The 12,245-nt window shown below is 50.3% G+C and overlaps 1 protein-coding gene across 1 annotated transcript; it reads left to right on the forward strand.

Annotated features, from left to right (window-relative positions):
• Positions 1 to 2,443: 2,443 nt before the first annotated feature.
• Positions 2,444 to 11,674, forward strand: LOC148430360 (E3 ubiquitin-protein ligase rfwd3.S-like; the record flags this gene model as incomplete). The annotated part of the gene is made up of 8 exons (XM_088466613.1): positions 2,444 to 2,535; positions 3,234 to 3,348; positions 5,019 to 5,247; positions 7,678 to 7,828; positions 7,960 to 8,136; positions 8,221 to 8,432; positions 8,511 to 8,728; positions 11,290 to 11,674. Coding segments are annotated over 8 exons (1,338 nt in total), but the record flags the coding sequence as incomplete, so codon positions are not given.
• Between the last annotated feature and the right edge of the window lie 571 nt (positions 11,675 to 12,245).

Raw genomic sequence — 12,245 nt, forward strand, 5'->3', positions numbered from 1 at the left:
GCTGATATCCCATGCCTCGCTGTCCTGTTACATGAGGGTATAATGACATTGCTGATATCCCATGCCTTGCTGTCCTGTTACATGAGGGTATAATGACATTACTGATATCCCATGCCTCGCTGTCCTGTTACATGAGGGTATAATGACATTGCTGATATCCCATGCCTTGCTGTCCTGTTACATGAGGGTATAATGACATTGCTGATATCCCATGCCTTGCTGTCCTGTTACATGAGGGTATAATGACATTGCTGATATCCCATGCCTCGCTGTCCTGTTACATGAGGGTATAATGACATTGCTGATATCCCATGCCTTGCTGTCCTGTTACATGAGGGTATAATGACATTGCTGATATCCCATGCCTTGCTGTCCTGTTACATGAGGGTATAATGACATTGCTGATATCCCATGCCTCGCTGTCCTGTTACATGAGGGTATAATGACATTGCTGATATCCCATGCCTTGCTGTCCTGTTACATGTTGATATAATGACATTGCTGATATCCCATGCCTTGCTGTCCTGTTACATGATGGTATAATGACATTACTGATATCCCATGCCTTGCTGTCCTGTTACATGAGGGTATAATGACATTGCTGATATCCCATGCCTTGCTGTCCTGTTACATGATGGTATAATGACATTACTGATATCCCATGCCTCGCTGTCCTGTTACATGAGGGTATAATGACATTGCTGATATCCCATGCCTTGCTGTCCTGTTACATGAGGGTATAATGACATTGCTGATATCCCATGCCTTGCTGTCCTGTTACATGAGGGTATAATGACATTGCTGATATCCCATGCCTCGCTGTCCTGTTACATGAGGGTATAATGACATTGCTGATATCCCATGCCTCGCTGTCCTGTTACATGATGATATAAGGACATTACTGATATCCCATGCCTCGCTGTCCTGTTACATGAGGGTATAATGACATTGCTGATATCCCATGCCTTGCTGTCCTGTTACATGATGATATAATGACATTGCTGATATCCCATGCCTTGCTGTCCTGTTACATGTTGATATAATGACATTGCTGATATCCCATGCCTTGCTGTCCTGTTACATGATGGTATAATGACATTACTGATATCCCATGCCTTGCTGTCCTGTTACATGAGGGTATAATGACATTGCTGATATCCCATGCCTTGCTGTCCTGTTACATGAGGGTATAATGACATTACTGATATCCCATGCCTTGCTGTCCTGTTACATGATGGTATAATGACATTACTGATATCCCATGCCTTGCTGTCCTGTTACATGATGATATAATGACATTGCTGATATCCCATGCCTTGCTGTCCTGTTACATGAGGGTATAATGACATTACTGATATCCCATGCCTTGCTGTCCTGTTACATGAGGGTATAATGACATTGCTGATATCCCATGCCTTGCTGTCCTGTTACATGATATAATGACATTACTGATATCCCATGCCTCGCTGTCCTGTTACATGAGGGTATAATGACATTGCTGATATCCCATGCCTTGCTGTCCTGTTACATGATGATATAATGACATTGCTGATATCCCATGCCTTGCTGTCCTGTTACATGATGATATAATGACATTGCTGATATCCCATGCCTTGCTGTCCTGTTACATGAGGGTATAATGACATTACTGATATCCCATGCCTTGCTGTCCTGTTACATGAGGGTATAATGACATTACTGATATCCCATGCCTTGCTGTCCTGTTACATGATGATATAATGACATTACTGATATCCCATGCCTCGCTGTCCTGTTACATGAGGGTATAATGACATTGCTGATATCCCATGCCTTGCTGTCCTGTTACATGAGGGTATAATGACATTGCTGATATCCCATGCCTTGCTGTCCTGTTACATGATGATATAATGACATTGCTGATATCCCATGCCTTGCTGTCCTGTTACATGAGGGTATAATGACATTACTGATATCCCATGCCTTGCTGTCCTGTTACATGAGGGTATAATGACATTGCTGATATCCCATGCCTCGCTGTCCTGTTACATGAGGGTATAATGACATTGCTGATATCCCATGCCTTGCTGTCCTGTTACATGATATAATGACATTACTGATATCCCATGCCTTGCTGTCCTGTTACATGAGGTTATTGTACCCGCGCAGTAACAATTGTTAGATTTCTGCAATGTACAACAACATAATGAAATGTCGGCTGGTGAAAATGAAATAGATTGTCCCCTATGGCCATATCAGTGACAGCAGGACCATTTCTTATAGAGCCTTTTCTTCTGTAAGGAGTATATTCCGGTGAAGCTGCCTGCACCCAGTACATGATAGGCGGCAGCCCCCGATCTGTGCTGGGAGATTGGCACCAGTCATGGCTCTGGGGAGTACTAGGTAGCGGGTGAGCTCACCTGTTGCTATAACTTCTCTCTCTCTCTCCCCCTCTCCCTTCCAGTGTAATAAGAAAGCCAAGCGTTCCGACATCGTGGTCCTGTATGCCCGTACCCTGAAGGCTCTGGACACCAGTGAGCAGGAGCGTATGAGAAGGTAATCCTGCCGGGTGGGGTGTATATAATTTTATACTGTGAGTGTGGAGAAGAGCGGTGATCGGTTCCGGTGTTAGATGCAATAATACAGGCGATCAGTGTTCATCCTCCTGTCAGTGGCGTCGCCTGTAGTTACACCGTCTGAAATGCAGAAACGTCTGGCGAATACTAAATTATCTTTTTCTTTTTTCTGCTTTGCGTTCTCCTAGTTACTTATGCTGTTTTGTGAATTTTGGCTCATCGAAATGTTGAATTCTTACAGTAATGAAGGAACATTTCGGCGAATCGGCAGATTTCCAAACATTGTTAATTAGAAGGTTTTAAAACTTTACTAAGAAAGTCGCGCAGGAGAACCGCAGAATAATGGTGGAAGATGCACTTATCACAGTGACGTTACCCATGTTATTACTGGGTGTAAATACAGAATATTATAACAAACTAACACAAGGAAAACTTATGGAAAGATTGTTCTATATGCCACATTTGCTTTTGGGGAGTACGTTTTCTATCCTGATTTTCACGTCAGAAATAATTTTTTCATATTTAAATGAAGTCGCTAAACCGCGCTGCACATTGTACGCAAACTTGTTCCCCTTACTGTGTGCATGAGAACGTGTTTTTAAGGTTCTTCCTATATAACTATGAACTTTCTTTTAATTCCATTATCCTTGATACATATACTCTATAATGTCCTTTCAGTTCCCTGGAGAAGGAACAGTCGTTGCGGCGGAAGGCGGAGCTTGAGTCTGCGCAGTGCCGCCTTCAGGTCCAGGTTTTGACAGATGAATGTGGAAAACTCCGCAATCAGATACAGGTGAGGCGCCCAGTTCTCAAACTGACCCATGTGAGCGGCTGGGCACCAAGTACAAGATCTAGGTGAGCGGCTGGGCACCAAGTACAAGATCTAGGTGAGCGGCTGGGCACTAAGTACAAGATCTAGGTGAGCGGCTGGGCACTAAGTACAAGATCTAGGTGAGCGGCTGGGCACTAAGTACAAGATCTAGGTGAGCGGCTGGGCACTAAGTACAAGATCTAGGTGAGCGGCTGGGCACTAAGTACAAGATCTAGGTGAGCGGCTGGGCACTAAGTACAAGATCTAGGTGAGCGGCTGGGCACTAAGTACAAGATCCATGTGAGCGGCTGGGCACTAGGTACAAGATCTAGGTGAGCGGCTGGGTACTAAGTACAAGATCCAGGTGAGCGGCTGGGTACCAAATGCAAGATCCAGGGGATGTGCCCAGTACGCAAACGGATCCATGTGAGTGGCTGGGCACTAAGTACAAGATCTAGGTGAGATGGCCAGTACGTAAACAGCCATGTGAGCGGCTGGGCACTAAGGGCCTGATTCAGAGCCGGACGCTATTTGATGACGCTCGTTCTCAAAAAGGGCCGGATATTTAAATTGAGCGCTCGCTCTTTGCGGTGTTTTGACGCCTATATGTCTGAGCGAGTGTCCGAAACATGCGCTCGCTATTTTGTAAAGACGCCCCTTTGCCGTTCGCATCACACGTCATCTCCGGTATTTATTAGATTAATCGGGAACATCGAAAGGCGTCGGAACTGCTCGCAGTGCTTGTGGTAGGATTTTCTTCCCGCTATTACTGCGAGCAGTTGAGGCTAAAAGACAACCAAGTGACGTGGTCGATGACGCTCCTTTACTAATTATGCACTCCCATTAAACGCCGTTTTGAGCGTTAGGCACGCCTGCGTTCTGATCTCCACTCCCCCGTATTCAAGTACCTTCCCCTGTTACCACCCACAAACGGTACATTCAAATTAGCAGCCCTTCGTTGTTGTACTTGCGCGCGATTTCCGACCGCAATGACTGGTTGGCGCATGCGCATTACGACCCATACGCATGCACAGTTGTGAGAACATCACTCAGAGCGAATGAGCGGCCGCTTTATGAGCGGCTCTGAATCAGGCCCCAAGTACAAGATCTAGGTGAGCGGCTGGGCACTAAGTACAAGATCTAGGTGAGCGGCTGGGCACTAAGTACAAGATCTAGGTGAGCGGCTGGGCACTAAGTACAAGATCTAGGTGAGCGGCTGGGCACTAAGTACAAGATCTAGGTGAGCGGCTGGGCACTAGGTACAAGATCTAAGTGAGGGGACTGTAGCAAATGGCAGGCAATGTGCAAATCAAAGTATAACGAAACCTTTAAAATAAATAACTTCACTAGTTACAGCCATATATTGAGGATTACTTTATTTTTCTTGCATTATACCTAATAATCTGGAAACTATCGCCTTACAGTCCTGTCCTCCTATAATTGGGAATGCTTGTTCTCATGGTCACGGGCTCATTTGAAAGTGTAAAACTCCCTGTAGATAAATGAAGGCTCGTACTGGTGCTTATGTGGGCACATTCGGCCTCGGTGGCTCTGGTATTTCTACATGTAAATTCGGGGGGGTCTCTGTAGGGGAGGAGGGGGTCGTTTTCAGGCTTCTGCCAGTTGTTCATCAGCTTGGTTCTTTCCGGCAGGAGTTGAAGATGCTAATTGCCCAGCATGGAACCAGCTCTTCTCAGCAGCCCTCCCATTCCCGGGTTGGGGGGTCCAGCTCGCTGTCCTCCAGCCAAGGTCAGCACAAGTACAGCTTTGAGAAGGCCATCCTGATCTCTCAGGGAGGGAACTGTCGTGTCATGTCGTACTGTGAGCACCTGAGCTGTCTTGTGGTATCGCAGCCGTCCTCACACAGCACGCTCGTCCCTGGTAAGATGCTGACTCTTATGGTCCTTTATACGTATCTAGTGACCTCATCCGTTCTTTGGCGAGCTAGGAGAACACTTTGTGTAACACAGATCCCCATACTGCAGCAGAGCGGCCGGGTTCCTCTACCCGGGAGGCAAATCCACCGCACCCTGTAATCTGACCTGGTGCCAGGAGAACTTGCTTAGGAGTAGGGTTGTGCAGGCTCTGATAGGTTCGAGTTTGCACGCCGAGTTCGGATTTTTCCCTCCAAAAAACGGGACTCAGAAAGAGGCAAAACGTCATCTTGCATGGACAAACCTCATCATTCCTGGACTTTTGTCCAGGATTGTACACACACACACAGGTACCGGGCATGTTCTCTCCTCATACACTACACACACAGGTACCGGGCTATGCTCTATCCTCATACACTACACACACAGGTACCGGGCTATGCTCTATCCTCATACACTACACACACACAGGTACCGGGCATGTTCTCTCCTCATACACTACACACACAGGTACCGGCTATGTTCTATCCTCATACACTACACACACGGGTACCGGCTATGTTCTCTCCTCATACACTACACACACGGGTACCGGCTATGTTCTATCCTCATACACTACACACACACAGGTACCGGCTATGTTCTATCCTCATACACTACACACACACAGGTACCGGCTATGTTCTATCCTCATACACTACACACACAGGTACCGGCTATGTTCTATCCTCATACACTACACACACAGGTACCGGCTATGTTCTATCCTCATACACTACACACACAGGTACCGGGCATGTTCTATCCTCATACACTACACACACAGGTACCGGCTATGTTCTATCCTCATACACTACACACACGGGTACCGGGCTATGTTCTATCCTCATACACTACACACACAGGTACCGGCTATGTTCTATCCTCATACACTACACACACAGGTACCGGGCTATGTTCTATCCTCATACACTACACACACGGGTACCGGCTATGTTCTATCCTCATACACTACACACACGGGTACCGGCTATGTTCTATCCTCATACACTACACACACACAGGTACCGGCTATGTTCTATCCTCATACACTACACACACAGGTACCGGCTATGTTCTATCCTCATACACTACACACACAGGTACCGGCTATGTTCTATCCTCATACACTACACACACGGGTACCGGGCTATGTTCTATCCTCATACACTACACACACGGGTACCGGGCTATGTTCTGCAGCAGACATTGAGATCATGGGCCTGATTCATAGTGGCATGCAGCTGCGGCTTTTGGCGGTCATGCGTCTGCGATTTTATGCAGTTGCTGCTACAAAACCCTCCCCATGGCGTACAGGGGTGCGTCTGATTGTGCAAGGACTGAGACGCCCACTATGAGCGCCTGACGCTGTAATACGGCGCCGCCATCAGATGCACCACCGATGCTGGCAGCAGCCTTCTGACAGGTGCAGATTTTCCATCAGAGTACGGCGTCCAGAGTGAATGATTTGAGCGTCTGTATGCGCAATCACACGCCCATAACACCGGACCAACTCCATGCGTGTGATTAGCCAACCCAGGAGCGTCCAGGACCTTTAATGATACAGCGCTTCTCAATTGCAGCAGCGTCTTTGTGCTCGCACAATGTGAGACGCATGCGCTGGAGGCGTTGTTAGGGATATTCTCACAGTAGCAAAACGCCATGCGTCGGCATTGCACGCGGCTCTGAATCAGGCCCCATGTTTGAGACAATTCTTTACGAGCGGCGAGGTGGTGGGTCCCAGGGGGAAGAGTGTTTCTTTACAAGCGGCGAGGTGGTGGGTCCCAGGGGGAAGAGTGTTTCTTTACGAGCGGCGAGGTGGTGGGTCCCAGGGGGAAGAGTGTTTCTTTACAAGCGGCGAGGTGGTGGGTCCCAGGGGGAAGAGTGTTTCTTTACAAGCGGCGAGGTGGTGGGTCCCAGGGGGAAGAGTGTTTCTTTACGAGCGGCGAGGTGGTGGGTCCCAGGGGGAAGAGTGTTTCTTTACAAGCGGCGAGGTGGTGGGTCCCAGGGGGAAGAGTGTTTCTTTACGAGCGGCGAGGTGGTGGGTCCCAGGGGGAAGAGTGTTTCTTTACAAGCGGCGAGGTGGTGGGTCCCAGGGGGAAGAGTGTTTCTTTACAAGCGGCGAGGTGGTGGGTCCCAGGGGGAAGAGTGTTTCTTTACGAGCGGCGAGGTGGTGGGTCCCAGGGGGAAGAGTGTTTCTTTACGAGCGGCGAGGTGGTGGGTCCCAGGGGGAAGAGTGTTTCTTTACGAGCGGCGAGGTGGTGGGTCCCAGGGGGAAGAGTGTTTCTTTACGAGCGGCGAGGTGGTGGGTCCCAGGGGGAAGAGTGTTTCTTTACGAGCGGCGAGGTGGTGGGTCCCAGGGGGAAGAGTGTTCTCTCACTGTCTCTGCTCTTCCCAGGTTGTGGCGTCAAGAAGCTGAGTGTAGCCAATATGAAAAGCAGCCAATATGTTCCGATACATTCCAAACAGATCCGGGGCCTGGCCTTCAATGAGCGGGCTGACGGGCTGCTGCTCTCGGCTGCCCTGGATAACACTGTGAAGCTCACCAGGTGAGGACTCCCAGCATTTTCTCCTCCGCCCCCTGAGAGCAGGGGAGTCAGACCCCCCCCCCCCATGTGCGCATGGCGAATCAGTCTCCTCTAGGAATGAAGCCATTAACACTGTCCCCTTCTTCCTGCAGCCTACTGACAAACACTGTGGTCCAGACGTACAACACTGGCCGGCCGGTGTGGAGCTGCAGCTGGTGCTCTGACGATACCAACTATGTGTATGCCGGTCTCATCAATGGCTCTGTGCTCGTGTACGACCTGAGAGACACCAGCCAATGTGTGAAGGAGCTGGTACCGCTGGGCTCTCGGTAAGCGCTTATGTTTGCCTGGTGCGTAACACTGTAGAGATGGAGAGAGAATCTAGCGCCTCACAACCTGCGCTCTTCCTCTAGCTGTCCTGTGGTCTCCCTCTCCTACGTGCCCCGAGCTGCCTCCGAGGTCTTCCCATGTGGAGGGGTGCTGGCTGGAACCCTGGAGGGAGCTTGTTTTTGGGAGATGAAAGATGCTCAGTACAGGCCCCACCTTCTCCCGTTAGAGCCTGGAGGATGCACAGACATCCAGACAGAGAGCAATACGCGTCACTGCCTTGTGACTTACCGCCCTGGTAAGTATGTGCCCCTGGCTTCCCAGTACTGTATGTATGTTTGCACATAGGCTCACACAGAGATACTTGTATCGGCAGGTAAGACGCACAGCTACCTGCGCTGCGTGATGATGGAACTTACCAGCAGCCGGCTGAGTGGCGCGTCCGATGAGTACAGCTGTTCCTGTTACCCAGTCCAGACCTTCAATGCGGGACCCACCTGTAAACTCCTCACCAAGAACGCCATATTCCAGAGCCCTGACCGGGACGGCAGCACCCTAGTGTGTGCGGGAGACGAGTCGTCCAACTCTGCCCAGGTGGGGACAGGTGACCTATATGCACAGTACATCATTGTGCTGGTTATACAGTATTGTTGCTCTGGTGCTATCTGTCCATAATTGGGATTTATGTAATAACATGGAACGCACAACAGTGATGTGCGGCAACAACCAATCGGATGGCGGCTTTTAGCACGTATTCCATAGAACTGTGTGTGTGTGTGTGTGTGTATACATACGTAATGAGCCTGTGTCTGTCCCATAGATAGACTTGGTCGATGTGGGTGTGTGTGTACTGTATGTGTGTGTGTGTATACATACGTAATGAGCCTGCGTCTGTCCCATAGATAGACTTGGTCAATGTGGGGGTGTGTGTGTGTACTGTATGTGTGTGTGTGTGTATACATACGTAATGAGCCTGCGTCTGTCCCATAGATACACTTGGGAACGCTATGCCGGTTATTGTGACGCTCATACATCGATGTATTTTCCCTGGCATTATGGAGATTAAAATTACAGACTGTGTCTAAGCGCCTGATTCAGCGATGTACGCGAATCCCGACACTATGCGTACAGTTCTAATAGCTCCGATCGGCGCATGCGCTGGCCAGTGTCAGTGACCCCTCTGACTGACGTGCTGCGGTCATTAGGGGGTAGGGAACGGGCGGCGACGGCCCTGTTTTCTGGGCTTGCTGAGACCAGCGTCACTGGCCCCGGCTGCGTGAATTTCCCGGCCATCCTGAGGTACCTGACCATTAATCAGATGTCTGATGGTCACGCTGCTGTTGGGATGGCTGCGTACTCGGAAGCAGCAGCGAATCACCGGAGGTATATGTTACACAAGACTCCTTCTGCGGCATTAGGGTCTTATCACACAGCTTCCGCGCACAAAGGCTGAGCGATAGCGCCCATCTCTGAATACGGCCCATAGTCAGCTATATAGCAGACATATGAGAACGGCACTTGGCTTTAGGGCCTCCTTAGTTAGACCATTGAGCCTCCTCACTGTAGACAATGGTCCCGTCAGCACTGATCAGGGGTCACCGCCTCGCTGGAGGTCTGGTTAGTATTCAGAGGCTTAATTAGTGGCAAGAAGGAGTATTTTCAGCTTCACACTATTCGGACATTTACACAGAGGTGGGGGATACTCCTGGCCGGGATCCACTCCCTGAGCCTAGCGCCTAAAGTGATCTGCTCGGTTGTGCGCTGTTTGGTATTCCCTTCACCGTAACCTCACAAATGATTAGGTGTTATTGCTGTGACACATCGCACAATGGTTCAGCATTAACGGCTTGGTTACTGTTCCTATTCCCATTCGCTGTCTCAGGAGGACCTAAAGCATTTAGGGGAACTGAACGTCTCCTTCATCTAAACCAGGGATGGGGAACCTCAGGCCCGGGGGGTGTATAAGGCCCCCGGAATCATTTGGTCTGGCCCTCTGAGCTTTTCTCTGCTATCCTCACCTGTCTATCACTGTGCCTATAATGTCACCCTGCAGCCAGACTCTATACAGCAGTGCTGCCCGGGGCGTCCTTAGGATGTATCATATGGTCACACTGCTGCCCTTACATCTCCCCGGATCATCCTCACCTGTCTATCACTGTGCCTATAATGTCACCCTGCAGCCAGACTCTATACAGCAGTGCTGCCCGGGGCGTCCTTAGGATACATCATATGGTCACACTGCTGCCCTTACATCTCCCCGGAGCATCCTCACCTGGCTATCACTGTGCCTATAATGTCACCCTTCAGCCAGAATCTATACAGCAGTGCTGCCCGGGGTGTCCTTAGGATGTATCATATGGTCACACCGCTGCCCTTACATCTCCCCGGAGCATCCTCACCTGTCTATCACTGTGCCTATAATGTCACCCTGCAGCCAGACTCTATACAGCAGTGCTGCCCGGGGCATCCTTAGGATGTATCATATGGTCACACTGCTGCCCTTACATCTCCCCGGAGCATCCTCACCTGTCTATCACTGTGCCTATAATGTCACCCTGCAGCCAGAATCTATACAGCAGTGCTGCCCGGGGCGTCCTTAGGATACATCATATGGTCACACTGCTGCCCTTACATCTCCCCGGAGCATCCTCAGGATACTCCAGGCATTGCTGTAATCACCAGCTATTGAAGCCCCCACCCCCGTGTGATGTCACATGGAGAGGCGTGGCCTGCACCAGGTCACGAATAATGTTATATATATTCAAGTGGCCCTCGGCAGATATAAGGTTCCCCACCCTTGATCTAAACGATGTTCGGATGCAATGTTTCCTAAATGGCGGGCTCGGACACAAAGGGCTTTATTTACGAAGCGGCGGCTTATGTAAGCAGCTGACCTCCTGGTGGGTTGGAGGTGAAAATTTGTATCATGTAACAATGTTCTGCGCTGCCCGGCTTCGTATTTATCACCACTCGTCGTGCTGGAGTATAGTATGCAGGTAAGAGCCATCCTGGCGGGGTGTAACGGAACTAGTTACCTTACAGGCGTATTACTGGCTTTATGTTCTGTATATAGAGAGCGATCATCTGTCTATAGTAGTGATTCCGCTGCCACGTTAGCGGCTGTGTGACCGGTTCTCCTCTTTGTCCCATCGCAGCTCTGGCACTCGGGCAGCGGCTCCCTGGTGCAGAAGCTGCAGGCGGATCAGCCCGTGCTGGACATTTGCCCCATAGAGGTAAATCAGAGCCACCTGCTGGCCACTCTAACAGAGAAGATGGTGAAGATCTACAAATGGGAGTGACATGGACGATGGCCCCGGACCCCCGTGCTGCTATGTGACCACATACCTGGTGTAATCAGTGACTGCCCCCTGCCTGACCTGGAGCCAAGGATAGTAATCATCGCTTCCTCGCTGTATATTGTACATATTCTCTGTAATGTAAAGACTTTCCTCCTCCTCCTCCTCCTCCTCCTTCTTTTTTATTGTTTTCTCTTTTTTTTTTTTTTCCTTTTCTGTCTGAATAAAAGTTTGTTAATTTTAATGAACCCTGGTGCGCGTTGCGTTCTGTGCTGGATGGTGGTCACGGCAGGATAGGACATATGTACCCCGCTCCTGCCCTACAAGATTGTGATAGATATTAAACTGGATCCCGTACAGACAAGTTCTGGTGTTTCCGAAGCTTAGTTGATATTTTTTTTTTGCCTAAAGGGGCCAGCCTGGGGGGGCACTGCCTAAAGGGGCCAGCCTGGGGGGGCACTGCCTAAAGGGGCCAGCCTGGGGGGGGGGCACTGCCTAAAGGGGCCAGCCTGGGGGGGGGGGCACTGCCTAAAGGGGCCAGCCTGGGGGGGGGGGGCACTGCCTAAAGGGGCCAGCCTGGGGAGGGGGCACTGCCTAAAGGGGCCAGCCTGGGGAGGGGGCACTGCCTAAAGGGGCCAGCCTGGGGGGGGGGGCGCACTGCCTAAAGGGGACCAGCCTGGGGGCGGGCGCACTGCCTAAAGAGGCCAGCCTGGGGGGCACTGCCTAAAGGGGCCAGCCTGGGGGGGGGGCACTGCACACAGGACACTTTAAACCTGGGGGGCCTTATGCACTGCACAGGGGCAAAGCTAAACGAC

Source organism: Taudactylus pleione, unplaced genomic scaffold (genome assembly GCF_031769625.1).
Source record: "Taudactylus pleione unplaced genomic scaffold, aTauple2 ptg003919l, whole genome shotgun sequence".
Classification (NCBI taxonomy): domain Eukaryota; kingdom Metazoa; phylum Chordata; class Amphibia; order Anura; family Myobatrachidae; genus Taudactylus; species Taudactylus pleione.